At 36.7% G+C, this 19,426-nt stretch overlaps 1 protein-coding gene and 1 pseudogene across 1 annotated transcript; one reads left to right on the top strand and one right to left on the bottom strand.

Annotated features, from left to right (window-relative positions):
• Positions 1–2,723: 2,723 nt before the first annotated feature.
• Positions 2,724–3,662, top strand: LOC118525946 (olfactory receptor 4K14-like). The gene has a single exon (XM_036076878.2). It carries the CDS (start codon positions 2,727–2,729, stop codon positions 3,660–3,662), a length of 936 nt encoding a protein of 311 aa, XP_035932771.1. The 5' UTR covers positions 2,724–2,726.
• A 14,440-nt stretch (positions 3,663–18,102) lies between these two features.
• LOC118525953 (olfactory receptor 4F6-like) lies at positions 18,103–19,064 on the bottom strand (annotated as a pseudogene).
• Between the last annotated feature and the right edge of the window lie 362 nt (positions 19,065–19,426).

The raw sequence follows: 19,426 nt of genomic DNA, 5'->3' as shown, positions 1-19,426 counted from the left end.
AGGAAATGGAAACAGAAATAGGTTTAGTTCATGGTCACAAGGTTAACAAGTATTTGAGTTAGATTTCAGACCAGATCAGACTAGTTAAAAAGTCCACAGTCACTATGGACTCTGAAAAACAAACTGAGGGTTCTAGAGTGGAGGGGGTGGGAGGATGGGTTAGCCTGGTGATGGGTATTAAAGAGGGCACGTTCTGCATGGAGCACTGGGTGTTATACGCAAACAGTGAATCATGGAACACTACATCAAAAACTAATGATGTAATGTGTGGTGATTAACATAACATAATAATAAAAAAAAAGTCCACACTCTACTTAATGTCCTAATTACTGGATTAATATTAATATGTCTATAATTAATGCACCAATATTATGGAATATTAATTTCAAAACTGATTAAAAAACAGCAGGATTTCTTACTGGTAAATTGTTCCCTAGCAATGTACATGTTCATCTTTTAGCAAAAGCCTCTGTCAAACACAACTGAAATCCAATTTTGCTATTAGCTATCTTCTGTATCATTTATTCCAACACACACAAAATTAGTTATTGACAACTAATCCCAGAAAGGGATCTGTCTTTACAAAAATTAAGTATCAACGTGAAGTTCAAATTGTTCAAGTTTCTCAAGGGACATGAATGCATTGGGTGTAATATCAGGTTATTTTCTTTAGAAATTAAATCTCTACTATGGCGGGTATGTTTATTTTTAAGTTATTAGACTACTAACACATGTCCCCTTTTCCCCAGCAAATGTGTGTTTTGCCTAATTCTTAGGAATATCTTCTTCATGTCTATCCTATGCTTCTGAGTTCTCAGTATAAGGGAAGGGAAAATTAGTGCTTATGATGAGGTAATGGTTTTCACCATTCACCTGCTTTCTTTGGCACCACCCTTAAGATTTCAAGGGTAAAAAAGGAAGAGACACATAAAAAGTAAAAGAAAGCAAAGGGAAAGAAATAATAAAGGGAGAAGAGATGATATGCAATTATCTTTTTACATCCAGTGAGAAAAGGACTCAATTTACTTAAGGATAAATATAAACAATGTCATTATTATACTTATATAATATTTGTACAAAATAAGAAATTATAAATATTTACATATTATATTTAGAGGTATATAACTGACAATCTCTGAAATTTTATCTTCATGCTCACTCAGCGCTAATGGTCAAAGATGTACTTTGCTTCCACAGGTCTACAATTTATTCACATCTTAGAAATGACACATAGATATTTTAAACTTGTACAGCAATATTTTTAAACCTAGGGATTTCCTAGCATCCATGAATATACAGCTGACCCTTGAAAAATGCAGTCAAAAATCTGTGTACAACTTTTGAGTCATCCAAAATTTAACAACTAATAGCCTACTGTTGACTAAAAGCCTTACTGATAACAGTCGACAGAAAAATATTTTGTATATATATTATACATTCAATTACTACAATGAAGTAAGCTAGAAAAAAGAAAATGTTATTTAAAAAATCATAAGGAAGAAAAAACACATTTACAGTACTGTACCTACTGAAAAAAATCAGCATGTAAATGAACCCACACAGTTCACCTGTGTTGTTCAAAAGTCAACTGTAAATGAACACAAATATTTTATATTGATAAGCTTGAATATTTGTTATATTTTGGTTATATATTTGCTACCATTCAGACTTCAAGTCAGACTCTGCATCTGAGTTCCTTCCTCTTTGGTTAATCCCTTTTTTTTTTTTTTAGTTATCAGAAACAAATTGTCTTTAATTGAGATTTTTTAGAGAAAAATTAGCATCATATTTAAAGCACCCACATCCTCAAAGTTTATTTTCCATGGTACAATCCGTATTTGAAAATTTTGATTAGAGAAATATTTTTCATGTTTATCCAAAATTAAATAAATCAGATTCTAAATTTCAAAACAAAAATTATCACATATAATCCCTTTCTCATATAACTCTCATTTTTTTCAATACATTTAGTTTACTAAATGAATTTGTGATCTTAATGATAAATTATGTGCCTGATTTTGCAATTGAATTATTATGCCAAGATATTTATTATAAGGCTTTCTATATAGCTTCTCTCCAAAAGATTGTCCCAACATATATTTTATAGTAATAAGCAAAAGATTTAGTTTTATGATGTTTTATAAAAGAGGTTCAACTGAGGCTTGAAAGAATAATTATGTATAATACAATGAAACTGTAATTTTGTACCATGTCATTTGCTCTGGATTTTGACACCTGCTCACTATAATTTTCCTAAATAGATGACTTAAATTTTAGTTATTTAGTATAATGGTTGTTGGTAGTACCCCCACTCAGATTCTTTTTACTGGAGTGGTGGACTGAAGCTAATTTCCAGATGACACTGCAACCCTTTTTTTTTTTTTTAGCATTTTCTTTAGCTGTGCTACTTTCCTCATTCACTTCTTGTGAGAGTACCCTCTCAATCAATCATTTACATGAGAATCCCATCTCAGACTTTGCTTTGTGGAAAGCTATCTTAGGCTTTTAGCTTCTTTTAAAAGGCATAATGGCATGAATATTTTGCCAAGATTTGTCTTCCCAATTATATTTTTCACTTTCAGATATAAATGCTCATTTTCAATGAAATTTAACTTTCAATGAAATAGAATTTCAACTGAATTCTAAAAATTAAGTACCTTTTCCCATGCCACTAACTGACAATCTATCCTTCTCTCTAGATTATTTTAGAGGACGTACTGAATAAAATGGATAAAGGAAATTTGTCTATAGTGTCAGAATTTGTGCTTCTGGGACTTTGCCACTCATGGAATATGCAGGTCTTATTCTTAATATTTTTTATACTTTACCTGATTATTATATCTGGAAATATTGTCATTATGATCCTAATCATCACCGACTACCGTCTTCATTCCCCCATGTACTTCTTGTTGGCCAACCTGTCCTTTGTTGATATGTGGCTTTCTTCAGTCACCACTCCGAAGATGATCACAGACTTTCTCAGGGAGAACAAGACTATTTCCTTTGGAGGGTGTATGTGCCAGATCCTCTATGTACATTGCATTGGAGGGGGTGAGATGGTGCTATTAGTGGTAATGGCCTATGACCGCTTTGTAGCCATTTGCAAGCCACTGCACTATTCGACCATTATGAGCCTGCAAAAATGCACTGGGCTGGTGGTGACTTCCTGGACCATTGGCTTTGTGCATGCCATGAGTCAAATGGCTGTGATCGTGCAATTGCCCTTCTGTGGCCCCAGGGAAATTGACAGCTTCTTCTGTGACATACCACTGGTAATCAAGCTTGCCTGCATAGATTCCTACAATTTGGGAATATTAATGAATGCTGACAGTGGGGTTCTGGCCATGACCTGCTTTATTCTGTTGTTGATATCCTATACATATATTCTTCTTACTATCTGCCAAAGCTCTAAAACTGGTGCATCCAAGGCACTATCTACCTGTACTGCCCACATCACAGTGGTGGTGCTTTTCTTCGGGCCTTGCATCTTCATCTATGTGTGGCCACTCAGCATCACCTGGGTGGACAAATTTCTTGCTGTGTTTTACTCTGTTATTACACCTCTTCTAAATCCAGCCATTTATACCCTGAGAAATAAAGAGATAAAAGATGCCATGAAAAGATTCAGACTCTACTACATGCATTCCAAGGGAAATATTTAATGCCCAGAAACCTTACTGTAAGCACTTCAAACTGGTAATATATTGACCTTGTAAAATAGGTTGAAAATTCTAGGCATTCAGTTTATTTCTACATGTTATGGCTGTCTCCAAGTGTAGGAATAGGGTTAATATAATTCAAGAAATCATATTTACTCAACCAGTAGAACACCACAAAATATATCCCTAAAACCCAAACATTAATCATCCTTCTTTCTGAATTATCTAATCATCAGTCTTCCTGCGCCTTTAACTATGTTAAATGAGAACCTAAAATTCATTGCACAAAGCCATCCACCCATCCTGATGGACAGTATCCTAATAAACTTTCTCCTAACTTCATTTGGAAAGTAGTCCTGTAACATTGAATCCTTCCCTCAAACCTTTCACCTAACCTCTTGTTAAGAGGCAATTGATTATTTTTTTCTTTAACTTAGCTTCCTACTCAAATACTAATAGGAAGGCGTGGGAGAAAAAAATAGAGATAATGCAGTAACAGTGGAAAATACATAGGGAATAGGAGTGAATGACATTCTGTGTTTCATTTCCATTAACTCAATACACATAAAAAATGATAAAACCTAATGATATTTCCCTTGGTTATCTCAGTCTCAAGGACTAATACTTATTATGCCTCACACTATTATTAACCATTTGTGTGAAAGGCCTGAAATGTAAGCTCCTCAAGGGCAAGAGCCATGCCTTTACCTGATTAATTCTTGAAACAGCAGTACCTAATACACTGGTTAATATATAGTAAACAATAAATATATTTTAATGAACATATAAAGGATAATTTTTCCATTCAAAACCCATAACATGTATTGATCAGGCTAACAGAAGTGCAGTCTTTGTCATTCAAAAAATTCCTAGGTTTCAACTTACAACTAAAATTTACTTTCTTTCTTGCAGAATTACAAATTAAGTGGATTGAAATTCACTTGCAAGAATCAACAATAAGAGTCATAAAATAAATATTTGACACACAGAATTCTTGTAATATGGAAACAAAATACAACAAAATGACAATAAAAATAATGCATTTATCCTTGAATGCCTACTCTACGCCCTTATGTTATATGCATTAATTTAAATGTTTTTATTATTTCCAATGTATGACTAAGAAAATGAGACTAGGAAATGTAAATTAAAGTTCCCCAACAGGTGAGGGAGGAGCAAGATGGCAGAGGAGTAGGAGACCTAAATTTCGACTGGTCCCAGGAATTCAGATAGATAAGGATCAAACCATTCTGAACACCTACGAACTCAACAGGAGATTGAAGAAAATAGCAGAAACACTCTGAACAGAAAAGCGATGACATTCTGGAAGGTAGGACATGTGGAGAAGTGAATCTGAGGTGATATTGGGGAGGATAGGAGGCAGGGGAGGGGGCCTCCATCAGGCGCTACTGGCAAGTGATAGAGCAGCAGAGCACAAAATCGTAACTTTCAGAAGTCTGCTCCACTAAGGGACGTCGCTCCAGTGGCTAAGCGGGGGGTGGAACCCTCGCTGGGACAGTGTGGTCTCAGGACCCTCAGGGTCACAGAAAGACCGGGGGTGACTGAGTGCGGCAGAGCTCCCAGGTATCGGAGCGGGGAAGCCAGCTGCAGAGATGTTGCTGAGGAGTGGGCTCTCAGGTCAGGGTTGCCATAAACCGTGATCCACGGCACAGTCGGGCCACTGCTCCTCCAGCAGGGACCCAACAAGCGGCAGATCCAGGAGACTCCCCTTCCTCCCCCGGGAGGAGCAGCGCGGGAGCGCACCACAGGGATCTGTTGGGTTTGGAGACTCCACACGGGGTCGTGGGCCAGAGATAGAAACGCTTGGTCACAGGCTGGGTGAGCACAGAGCACAGTGCACAGTGAGGCCAGAGTCGGGGAAGACGGGAGTGATTGACTACTTTTCGCTGGGGGCGCACTGAGGAGTGGGGCACCGAGTTCTTGGCTCCTCTGGGGCGGAGATTGGGAGGCCACCATTTTCACTCTCGTCCTCCAAAGCTGTACGGAAAGCTTGCAGGGAACAAAAGCTCCTAAGAGCAAACCCGAGCAGATTACTTAGCCCGGACCCGGCAAGGGCGGGGCAATTCCGCCTCTGGCAAAAACATTTTAGAACCACAGCAACAGGCCCCTCCCCCAGAAGATCAGTAAGAACAGCCAGCCAAGACCAAGTTTATGAATCAATGAGAACGGCAGAACTCCAGCGCTAGGGGAATACTGCACATACAATTCATGGCTTTTTTCCCATGATTCTTTAGTCTTTCAAAGTTAAATTTTTTAATTTTCTTTTTTTTTTTTTGGAATTTTTCTTTTTCCCTTTTTCAACCAACATCTTATCAATCCCTTTTTTAAAAAATCTTTTTCTATTTTTCATTTTTAGAGTCATATTCTATCCCTTCACAGTAGTTAACCTTATTTTTAGTGTGTGTGTATATATATATGTTGTTCTCTCTTTAAAATTTTGGGATACAGTTTCTGTTTCTTTCTTTCTTTCTTTCCCTTTCTTTTTCCCCCAGTTTCAGGTCTCTTCTGATTGTTTAGTGTATATTTTTCTGGGGTCATTGTTACCCTGTTAGCATTTTGTTCTCTCATTCATTTATTCTCCTCTGGACAAAATGACAAGATTGAAAAAACACCTAAAAAAAAAAAGAACAAGAGGCAGTACTGACTGCCAGGGACCTAATCAATACGGACATTAGTAAGATGTCAGAACTAGAGTTCAGAAATGATGATTTTAAAGATACTAGTTGGGCTTGAAAAAAGCATGGAAGATATTAGAGAAACCCTTTCTGGGGAAATAAAAGAACTAACATCTAACCAAGTCGAAATCAAAAAGGCTATTAATGAGGTGCAATCAAAAATGGAGGCTCTAACTGCTAGGATAAATGAGGCAGAAGAGAGAATTAGTGATACAGAAGACCAAATGATGGAAAATAAAGAAGCTGAGAAAAAGAGAGATAAACAAGTACTGGATCACGAGGGCAGAATTTGAGAGATAAGTGATATCGTAAGATGAAACAATGTTAGAATAATTGGGATCCCAGAAGAAGAAGAAAGAGAGAGAGGGAGAAGCAGACCTCCCACGGAGCAGGGAGCCTGATGCGGGGCTCGATCCCAGGACCCTGGGATCATGACCCAAGCCGAAGGCCGACCCTTAATGACTGAGCCACCCAGGCGCCCACCACTGTATGTTTTAAGCAATTTTTTTTCTGCCCAGAATACTGAGAATCTTTTTTCTCTGTCTGTCCTTATAAGATAAACCTGAGTGTTAAGTATGATTTTTATGGATTTCCTAATATTGCAAAAGTAGAAGGGCTTAAGAATGAAAAATACAACTTAGATTTCCTTGCAATATAATTTGCCACAACAAAATCCAAGATCTACATGCTCTCATCTCAAACTTTTTAGTCACTTTCTTCCATGCTATCCAAGCTTAGTATTTACGTATTTATCAGATAGGCAAATTCTCCTTAATTCTCACTGGTTTCTATTAGAATCAGCTTCACAGACATTAATCTAGAGGACTTGCAGTTATGCATACTCTCTAGTCAAACTCAAATGGCTGTCAGTCTTAATTTCCATTTAATAAAAATATTGTCTATTCTGGTGGAAGCATTTCTTCCTTAAGCACCAAGACCTCCAACACAGTAGAGCTCAGAGTGATGCAGACGAGAAGCAAAAAAAATTTTTTGAAGATTTTATTTATTTATTTATTTGACAGAGAGAGAGAGAGAGAGAGAGACAGAGAGGGAGGGAGCACAAGTGGGGGGGAGCGGCAGGCAGAAGGAGAGGGAGAAGCGGGCTCCCTTGCTGAGCAGGGAGCCCAACATGGAGCTCGATCCCAGGACCCCCGGATCATGACCTGAGCCGAAGGTAGACACTTAACTGACTAAGCCACTCAGGCGCCCCAAGAAGCAAAAATTTTTGAGTGAGTTGTTATGTGTAACAGTGAGAGGATCCACTACCATTTCTACACCTTGATTCCCAAATTCAGAGAAGGAAGATCTCATCTTCCAAAAGAGCCATAAATTCTTCAGTATACCATTCTACCATTCTATTAGAACATTTGTTTGTGAGTGAACAAGTGTTAATATCAGTGTATTCCATGGTCATGAGATCACTGCAGCACTTATTGAGCTGTAAAATAAATTCCTTGATCAGATGTAATGTTATACAGAATACCACCATTGTGATAAAAGCATTTTTTAAATCCATGGATGGTAGTGCAGCCTATGATATTTAGTTAGGAAAAAACTGCATACCTTATTTCAGTAAGGTCAGAATTCTACTTCTTCCACAATGGAAATGTCTCAATACAATTTTTTTAAAGAATTTATTTATTTGACACACACAGAGCAAGACAGAGCACAAGCAGGGGGAGCAGCAGAGGGAGACAGAGAAGCAGGCTCCCCACTGAGCAAGAAGCCCAATGCGGGACTCGATCCCAGGACCCTGGGATCATGACCTGAGCCAAAGGCAGACACTTAACCAATTGAGCCACCCAGGCACCCTCTCAATACAATTAACTTACCACCAGGACACTGGCTGATCCCCACAGTAAATTGTGCCTCTTAGTTGCTCAACATTAAAGGGGCAGATCACACTAAGAGCCAGATCAAGCTTTGTAAGGAATTCCAAGTTGTTTAGCAATGAATGATATCCAACCCTGGTCACTTTGCATAGGAACTCATTTGTCAAGCACTGAGGTGGCTGAAGAAAGAGATTAATGTGCTCATAATTTGTCATTTGTCTACCTTACTTCTAAAGTTTCCTCTCTGGTAGATACCCTGCAGTATACATTCACATGGGACATCTATATTTTCATAATCTGTGCCCATTTTGAGAGATGTATCATCAGAACTCTCCCCCAGGAATTCTCTGTCAGTAGGCTTCCAATTCTATTCATTCTAAGCCCTGACCATCTAATCACACCATTAGTAACTCTTCATGAATAAATATATATCCATGCTTCTAGCCAAACAAAGTGGACAACCAAATGTACTGCTTGAAATTCTTTCCAATGGGAGAATTTCTCCTTACCACACTCCTTCAGGGCCGTAATCATACTACTACCATAACTAACCAGTATCTAACCATATTACTTCACTAAACTGGGGCAGTAAAGCTGTGGACTTCACTTCTAGTTGCTGCCAATTATATCAAACAAAACCAACTGTATATTCGGGCCCAAATTTTTAATTTTCAGTCCATGGGTTTTAAGGAACTCCCCATGTAGCCATAGATGTATAATGAGGGAGAGCAGGAAATCAGGCAGTAGTAGTTGTTAAAGGACTTTACTATAATCTAATGCAACTTCTTACACCTCTGGGCCTGCTGCTAAGCCCAATTTCTTATGTGCCGTTTCCACTTGATGATATCATGTTGTTTTTGCATCTCAATTTTATGGCTTAAAGAATAAGACAGCATTCAGTTTGTGATGGGTAGCTGAAATCACACAATCACTTGAAGCCCAACTTTAGGCATTTAATAACTACTAGAGTTCAGTGGGATGCTAGCCACTGGACCCCTAGAAACTTTACTGAGGTTGTTTATTTCCCACCATCTACTCAGATAGGTCTATGGCATCCAAAATACTTGCTTTTTTTCCCTTTCATTGGGTCCAAACAGAATTACCACATCAATGTAGTGGACTGGTATAATGTTTGGTGGAATATCAAAATGATCAAGATTTCTGCAGAACATATTATGACGAATGAATTTTATCGTATGTGTATTTTTATTTATTATCTATATAATATCTTTATTATAAAGCTATAATACTTTTATTTTTTTAAGTTAATGATTGACTTTAGACTTTATTTTTTTAAAAGATTTTATTTATATATTTGACAGAGAGAGAGACAGCGAGAGAGGGAACACAAGCAGGGGGAGGGGGAGAGGGAGAAGCAGGCCTCCTGCCGAGCATGGAGCCCGATGCGGGGCTTGATCCCAGGACCCTAAGATCATGACCCAAGTCGAAGGCAGATGCTTCACGACTGAGCCACCCAGGTGCCCCATAATACTTTTAAATACTAAATCTATTAACTATACAAACAAAATGTATACCTTCAAGTTAATAAATACAAATGTAAAGATGCCTCTATGAAACAATCACAAGATAGTTCACTTAGTATATTTAATCTGAAAACAATTCTCTTAGTGTAATACTGAAAGTAATATTTGGCAAAAGGAAGACAGACACATTCCTCTGACCTGTTCCACATAGTAATGCAGAAGGCAGATTATGAGATAATTTTCTAAGTCATAAATGCTATAGTCATCCAGAAAGAAAGACAATACCTTCATTCATATTCCTTCTACTGCTTTCTTTTCCTTCCTTCTCTTCCCATCTTTTATGGCTCTGTGCTCGTCAGATTATATTTAGAGAATCAAACTTAGTACCAAGAATCTGAAGTCCATTCATGGAGAGTAAAGAAACAAAACCACATTACATGAGGACCACTTATAAAAATTTAGAAATGCTTAGCTAAAGAAAAAAAAGAATGTGGACTATATTGGTAGTGGTGAAGAAAATTATTATTAAGATCCTCTTGGAGCGCCTGGGTGGCTCAGTCAGTTAAGTGTCTGCCTTTGGCTCGGGTCATGATCCCGGGGTCCTGGGATCAAGCCCCAAGTCTGGCTCCCTGCTCAGTGGGAAGCCTGCTTCTCCCTCTCTCTGCCTGCTGCTCGACCTGCTTGTGCACTCGCTCTCTCTCTCTCAAATAAATAAATAAAATCTTTTAAAAATTCTATTTAAAAAAAGATCCTCTTCCCCAACTCCTATGCAGTGGTACAAAGGTTCTGCTTGGGGGAGAGTAAGGCTTTAAAGACAAAAACCCCTGCAGCCCTATCTGAGGTGACTGACGTCATTTGGACCTTGGTATGGAGAATTCCATAATGAACAGTATTCTCAAAAACTTGGGTATCTTGGTGAAGAGCAATTAAGAAGGTGTTGGAATTTCCATGATACTGGTAGCCATAAAGAAAACAGCAGAGAAGCTAGACATTTGACAGAAAGAACCAGCCAAGAAGAACCCTCCTGAGATCATAAACCTGGGGGACAGGAAGGCTATTTATGTGCCAGGCTGCACCCACTCAGGAGTAATGAGGCTTGAAAGCATCTCCCAAGCCACACAAAGATCTAATAAAAGATGAAGGTTCATAGGCACGGGGATAGAAGCACAACCTCAACAAAATAAGCTACTCTGATCTAGAGGCAAATCCTAGGAAGCCAGCATTTAAAAAACAAAAAATTACACATACTTCTGGAAGTTTGGAAGGCTCTTTGCATGTTAATTCCAAATATGTTTCCACTTCTTACAAAGCAGTGCCCTTAATTTCACAAATTAAATTGTAATTCTGCAAACAACAAAATTACATTTTGTGGCTGATTTCAGCAAGATTACACCTGTAACTACAAAAGTAAGATATTTAAAAGCTTCCAAAATGTTTTTTCTGGTTCTCAGACTATAACTTGAAATGAACTTCTAAAAATCTGAGTTTGTCATTTCTTTCTATGAGTATTCAGAAGAATCCATCACACACTATTCTCCTTATGTGTAACTAATGTTATCATTAGTAACAAAATGGTCAAGTACAATAGCCACTTGCTTCAACTGGCACTTCAATACAATCAACAAAATTATTCATAATGCCACTACCTGCTGGTAATGGGGTTACTAGCATGCCATTCCACATTGGCAAGAATCTTGGGCTGTATCAATTCCCAAGGACAAGATCAAGCCAATTCCCAAACCAAAGTATGGGTACTTAAGGATCTGCTTCCTGGGACCATTCTGCTAGAAATTTATGAATTAGGAGACAAAAGAAGAAATATTTGTTCTTTGAATAAAAATAATATCATTTAAAGATGTATAAGTAGGTACTGAATAATGAAAAATAATAAACTTTTTAAAACCCTAAGGGATCATTTTAAAAGCAGCCAAAGGGGGGAAAAAAGCCCCAGGGCTGGAGGAATAAAGGGGAGAATCTGGCATTATTAAAACTAAAGCTTAGATAAGGACTCCACAGACTTGAAACTCAGACCTATGAAAAGAGGTCTCTGGCTGGTGCTACTTCTCTAAACCAGTTTCTGTAAAATATCACTTCATTCTCGTAAGATGTTACAGATAAAATGCATAACTCATGTAAAACATTTAACAGAGTCTTACACATAGTAAACATACATACATACTATAAAAGTTACCAAAGGCCATCTACTATTGTTAGCATAAAGTTCAAAATTTGATGTTTTTCAAGACCTAAAGGCCCTGCATGATGTGGTTTCTGTCTGCACGCACATCCCAAAACCACCCTCCTCCTCATCATTTCAGTTTCTCCAGGCCATGAATGGAAAAACAAAACAAAACAACAACCACCACAGATGATATAATCCTAGAAATATATAGCATATTCCCAAAGAACATATTATTATTTGCTGTTTGTTTATCTAGGCAATGGTTTCTTTAAAACAAAACCCACAGCACAATCCACAAAAGAAAAAATAGATACACTGGACTTCATCCAAACTAAAAATATTTGTGTGTCAAAGCATACAGTCAAGAAAGTGAAAATAAAATCTACAGATGAGAGAAAGTAGTTGTAAATGATATCTCTGATGAGGGTCTTGTAGTCCATTGAATGGTGGCCCTCAAAAAGATGTGTCTATATACTCTACCACAACTCCTAAAACTGTTAATGTGAACTTACTTGGAAAAAAAGGTCTTTGCAAATGTAATAAGGGTTTTGAGATGACATTATTTTGGAGAATGTGGGTTGGCTCTAAATCTAATAACAACTATCCTAACAAGAGACAAAGAGGCAAAGACAAAAATACAGAGGATAAGACCACGTGAAGATGGAAGTCTAGGATGAAGTTATGCAGTCACAAGCCAAGGAACACCTGGAGCCACCAGATGCTGGAAGTGGCAAGGAAGGATTCTTCCCTAGAGCCTTAGGAGGGAGCATAGCCCTGCCAATGTACTGATTTCAGATTTCTAGCCTCCAAAATTGCAAGAGACTAAATTTCTGTTTTAAACCACCAAGATGGTAGCAATTTGATATGGCAGCCCTAGAAAACTAATACAGGTCTGGGGCGCCTGGGTGGCTCAGTCGTTAGGCGTCTGCCTTCAGCTCAGGTCATGGGATCGAGTCCCGCATCGGGCTCCCTGCTCAGCGGGGAGCCTGCTTCTCCCTCTCCCACTCACTCCCTGCTTGTGTTCCCTCTCTCGCTGTCTCTCTGTCAAATAAATAAAAGTCTTAAAAAAAAAAAAAGAAAAATACAGGTCTAAATATAAAGAACTCTTAAAACACAACAATAAAAACACAATCTAATTTTACAATCAATGAGAGATCTGAAAATACATTTCTCTCAAGAAGATAAATGAATGGCCAACCAGGAAGCACATGAAAAGATGTGACATTAGGGCACCTGAGTGGCTCAGTCAGTTAAGCATCTGCCTTCGGCTCAGGTCATGATCCCAGGGTCCTGGGATCGAGTCTCGCATCCGGCTCCCTGCTCTGCAGGGAGCCTGCTTCTCCCTCTGCTTCTCTCTCTGCCTCTGCCTCTCTCTCTCATGAATAAGTAAATAAAAATCTTTAAAAAAAAAGATGTGACATCATCAGTCACTAGAAGAATGCAAATCAAAAACCGCAAGGCAATCTCACTTCACATCCACTGGATTGGCCATAATAAAAAATAATAAAATAACAAGTATTGGTAACAATATGGAGAAATTGGAATGTGCATACACTGCTGGCAGGAATGGAAAATGGTGCAGCCCCTGTGTAAACAGTCTGACAGTTCCTCAAAATGCTAAGCATAAAGTTACTATATGACGCATACAGTTAGTTCCACTCCAGAGAGCTGAAAACTGGTGTTCAACAAAAAATTGTGCATAAATGCTTGTAGAAACACTTTCACAATAGCCAAAAGGTAGAGACAATCCAAACATTCACCAAATGATGAATGGATAAACAAAATGTGGCATATTCACACAATGGAATATTATTTAGCCATAAAAGAAATGAAATTCTGATACATACTACAATATAGATGGACCTTCAAAACATTATGCTCAGTTAAAGAAGCCAGACACACACAAAAATGACATAAGATTCCATTTATATAAAATGTCCAGAAAAGTCAAATCCATAGAGACAGAAAGTGGATTCATGGTTGCCAGGAGATGTGAGGAAAAGGGAAATGGGACTGACTGCTAAAAGGTATGAGGTTTATTTGGGGTAATGAAAATGTTTTAAGAAATAGAAAATAGGAAGAGTTACCTTGGCCAAAAGTTATAAAAGGCCAGGAATAGAAATTCACTCACTACAAATTAGTTCCCTCTATTTACTGATTTTGTGCTTACATAAAAGAAAAAACTGAAATTAAGTATGTTAGAAATGTTGAAAGAAGATTTCAATTGGTTTCCAATTGTGGGCAATTTTAAACAATCTCTACTATCAAGCACAAGGTGCTTTTAAGAATTCATTCATTCAATAAGTTTTCACTGACCACCTACTGAAAATAACCAATATACACCAGATACTATGTCAAGTTCTGGCATAAAACTCCCACCTGCCTTCAGGAATTATACTCCTTAGTGAAGGAACTAGACATTAAATAACCAATCATTGGTGTTTCCAGTTATGTTACATGTAAACTTAAAAAATGTATTCTAGTATTGTGCTATAAAATCTGATCTATATTCATAGACCCAAAATATCTAGCTTAGTATGATTATATTATTTGAAGATTTTTTTTTCTGCTTCTCCCTCTCCCTCTGCCCCTCCCCCTGCTCATGCTCTCTTGTGTGCTCGTGCAAATAAATAAATAAATACAATCTTTAAAAAAAATAAAGTTTCTTTTGTATATCTTTCCCTTTCTTTTACTTGAGCCAACATATAGTGTGACATTCGAAGTGAGTTTCTTACAGCTTATACTTGTTTATTTTATCCATTCTGGCAATCTCTGCCTTTTAATTGGTATATTAATTAAGATCATCTATATTTAATGATATGCTTGGGCTTAACTCTGATTTTTATTTTCAATTGTTGTATTTCCCACTTGACCTCAGATTGAACACTGATAAGCAATAAATCTGTCCTACTTTGTTTACTGTCTTGCTTTTGTTTTGTTTTGTGCTACTGTTAACATGGCCTCCATAATACTGTCTCCTTTACTTGCTATTTTTAATTTTTTGAAATTTATTTTTATATTGTTTTGGTATAAAATTTGATAACTTATTTTGTCTTCCTGTAATGTGCTTAGTTACCTCACACACACACACACACACACACACACACACACACAAATGGGCTTCCATTTTTGGGTTGCCGGTTCCATTATATTTTCTGACTCCTACCTATTGCTGATGAGAAAAATCAACAAAGTATTCCACAATTTTTGTTTCTCTATCTCCACCATTAAAAATGTTTAATTTATCAGAGAATTAATCCTTCCATACTATTTTTTCATGTGTACTCTCATTTTTAGGTCTTAAATCTATAATACAATGTATTAAATTCTAAACAACAGTATAGCCGAAGGGTCTTCAAACAGCTCTTAATTGCATGGAGAATCCTCTAGATATCTCAGGAAGTGCTTGTACATACAACATCTTATAAAAGTTTGCATACTTAAAATCATTTTCTTTAACCCTGATATATTTGAAAGATATATTGGCTATACATTAATTTTTTTTCAATTTAAATTCAATTAGCCAACATATAGTATATCATTAGTTTCAGAGGTAGAGTTCAATAATTCATCAGTTGTATATAACACCCACTGCTCATTACATCACGTGCTCTCCTTAATGTGCATCACCCAGGTATCCCATCCCCCCACCCACCTCCCCTCCAGCAACCCTCAGTTTGTTTCCTAGAGCAAAGCGTCTCTCATGGTTTTTCTCCCTCTCTTATGACATATATTAATTTTTATATCACATTTTATTTCCTTGAGTCTTTTGGAAATGTAGCTCCATTGTCACCTTCTTTGTATACTACTATCAAGAAGTCAGATGCCAACCTGATTTGCTCTCCTGTTTAGGTTGTTCAGTTATTTTGATGGGAGGCTCAGAAGATACTATATTTTAAATATATAATAATTTTTCTAGGCTATGCCTTGGAATTAAGCATCTTATACCAATTTTCCCAAGTTCACTGTTATTTCATTATGTAGATTCTAGCCTTTTATTTGACAAATTAATAAAAGTTTGAAATGTTAATTCTGTTATATTGTCTCACTTTCAAATTATACAAATATTGAGTATCACTTGCCTGGTTCTATACAACTTTCTGAAAAAATTTTATCTCCATCTTAAATTAGGTTTCATTTTCTTGGTTCTTTGAATCCTTATATCCTGTACCCTTCATTGTATTTCGGCCATTCTGATCTTCTTTAGGTATCTAGGAGCTGGTTCCTTATTTATCTATTGATGTCCAGCAAAACTATCTTTAGAGCAAACTAACAATTCTAACCAGTGTCCCTCATACCCCGTTTCTTCATAGTAAGACAAACCTTAAACAAATTTTAACAGCTGCAGCTTGGGTGATTTCACAATGCTTCATACTGCAACATATAATAGTATGATTTTGGAGTTACACTGAGTGAAGTATTTTATTCCCTGAACAACCCAGGAGCATAAGGGAACATCTGTATGATTCCAAAATTTCAAGCAAGTAACAATTTGCCTGGCTCCGTTCTGTAAAGCCTCTCGTGGTTATTTTTTTTGTTTTTTCCTGCTTTTTGGAAAAGGAATTTGTGGGTTATTTTTTTTTTTTCATCATTATAAGTGTACTTTTTAATCCCCATCCCCTATGTCACCCATCTCTCATCCACCTCCCCTCTGGTAACCATCAGTTTGTTCTCTATAGTTAAGAGTCTATTTCTTGGTTTGTCTCTTTTTTTTTTTCCTTTTGCTCATTTGTTTTGTTTCTTAAATTCCATATATAAGTGAGATCATATGGTATTTGTGTTTCTCTGACTTATTTTACTTAGCATTATACTCTCTAGCTCTGTCCACATTGTTGCGACTAGCAAGATTTCATTCCTTTTGATGGCCAAATAATATTCCCTTGTAATATACACATCTTCTTTACCCATTCATCTATCAAATGACACCTGGACCGCTTTGATAGTTTGGCTAATGTAAATTATAATTTTGTCTTGTCCAAATTTTTTCTGAGTTTCAGTTGGCTCTTACTCTTTATTTCTAAATTTTTAGTCATTTTCAGTCAAAGATTTTGAATTTCTATTTCATATATCCTTATACATCTTGTGCTGCAGATCTAATGACATTTCATTTATGATGCAATATTATTATATATTTTTCTCTGCTTCATGGCTGGAATCAATATCAGCTTGTATCTGGGTTCCAAAAGAAACAGATTTTAACAGAAAATTAAACTGACATTACAGGTTGCCTCATAAATAACTCTCACAAAATTTTCAAAATGGGGAATTGTGCCTAAAAAGACTTAAGATGTTTAGCCTCAGAAGGAATATTTTCCTTAAAGCTAGAAGATATATCATCATGTTTAATTTTCAACCATGAAAAGAGGAGACATTATGGAAGATATTTCATTCTGCACAATCGTAGATTATTAACAAGAAATATAATATGAAATACATAGGGAAGCAAATTCCATCTCACTGTAAGAAAAAAAATTTCAACAAGTAAAGTTTTTCAAAAGGCATTGTTTTGATTTGTGGGGTGATGAACAGTTAGGCCCACAAGTCTAAAAGCAGAGGCTTTATGCTTGAGCTTGGAGTGGTGTTCAGTAATGCACTGTATCCATGGTCGAGCAATACTACATAGGAGTTCCTTCTTTTTAATTTAACATTTTCTAAATGCCATCATAGTTCTACTCTCTTTAATGAATATAATTTCTTAATTCATATCTTTTTACTGTCACTACACATTTAAAGGAAATAGTTAAAAGCAAAGTTGAGAGGAAAAAGATATAACTTTGCCCACTTAGAAACCAGCTATAATTTTAACTATTTCTTCATCCACTGGATTGTTTTCTGCATATGTGAATGAGACAATATTTAATCTATGACAAAAATTATATTCATGTAACTGAGTGTATCTATTAAATAAAGGAAAAAAGTTAACAGCACCTTGAATTAACTTAACAAGCCTAATTTGCTTGCCAAAAATAACTTATAAGAACCAATCATTCTCTTTACATGAGAATATTTTTCAACTCAGTGACAGAGAAAAGTATCAGCTACACCAGTAGCTCTGCAAATGTGCCTTGAAATTCTTAAAACTTTACAAGATTCCATAGACTAGTCAATATATAAGCCACACAAAAAGTGTACTTTCAGGATATTAAAATCTTAAAAAATACAAGATAGCCTTAAATATATATATATAAATATATATTCCATTAACATGGAATAAACTATCCAAGAACTTTGAGCTGCTGACAGAACCCTTTAATACTTGTGCATACTACTTGTTTTCTCCTGAGTTATTTTGAAGATCATCCTCAAACTCCATCTTTTCATTGCCATCTTCATGTCCTTATCCCTCAATGTATAGATAATAGGATTCAGAATAGGTGTAATCTTAAAATCCAAAATGGCAAGAAGTTTATCCACTGACATGGTGGGAAATAGCCACACACAAACAAAGATGCATGGTCCAAAGAACAAAATCAGCATAGTGATGTGAGCTGAAAGAGCAGAAAAGGCCTAGACAAGCCACCTGAGGAATGTTTTCATATAGTGACCAGGATGAAGGTATAGGAGATAAGCAATAGGAAGAAGGTGCCCATGGAAATGAACCCATTGATGGCAATAACCACAAATTCCATTCTGTAGGTGTCTGTGCAGGCACGTTTGATAAACCAAGGAAGTTCACAGTAAAAGGTATCTATCTCATTGAGACCACAAAAAGGCAAATGGACAACAAAAGCTAACTGGGCCACTGAATGAATGAAGCCAATAGCCCAAGCACCAGACAGAAGCAAAATGCATATCTGCGGGTTCAAGATAGTCAGATAGTGGAGGGGCTTACATATGGCCACATATAGGTTCAAGGCCATGGAGATGAGCAGCACCATCTCAGATCCACCCAGGACATGAAGGACAAATATCTGGATGACATATCCCTGAAAGGATATGGTTTTGTGCCCAGAGAACAAGTCATGAATCATCTTAGGAACGATTAAGGTAGAAAAACATAAATCAATAAATGAGAGACTGGCTAAGAGGAAGTACATGGGGGAATGTAAATGAGGGTCTAAGGTCACTGTAAACACAACAAGAAGGTTTCCCAGAATGATTGTTACATAAAACACAGGAGAGAAAGCAAGGAGAAAATGCTGCACTGGTCTGTACATAGAAAGTCCCAGGAATACAAATTAAGACTCTTCAGAGTAATTTGCATCATACATTGGCTTTGTCTAATGATACCTAAAGGACCAAAACCAAAATAAGAAACAAAGAATTGATCAAAAATTATATTTAAAAACACTTTTAAGCTTAAAAGCCACCTGAGGAACATTTCCATACAGTGACCAGGATGGAGATACAGGAGATAAGCATTTTAACATTTAACCTCTATTAAATCTGATTTTAGGAAGAAATCATCATTAACAGCCATAAGGTGTTTTTAAAAAATAATGTGTTAACTTATCCAGTCAGCTAATATACTTAATGATCATAACTAATATTCCTAATGAGCACCTACCATTTGCCTAGTACTATATCAAGTTCTGAGGTAAAACACTAATCCTGACTGCAGGAGGTTTACAGG

This window comes from Halichoerus grypus, chromosome 8 (assembly GCF_964656455.1).
Source record: "Halichoerus grypus chromosome 8, mHalGry1.hap1.1, whole genome shotgun sequence".
Classification (NCBI taxonomy): Eukaryota; Metazoa; Chordata; class Mammalia; order Carnivora; family Phocidae; genus Halichoerus; species Halichoerus grypus.
The sequence above is the reverse complement of the archived record's forward strand: the minus strand, read 5'-3'. Positions and strand labels throughout refer to the sequence as shown.

What these genes read in the sequence shown, in the direction of transcription:
- LOC118525946 (XM_036076878.2), top strand. Translation starts at nt 2,727, where the DNA reads ATGGATAAAGGAAATTTGTCTATAGTGTCAGAATTTGTGCTTCTGGGA.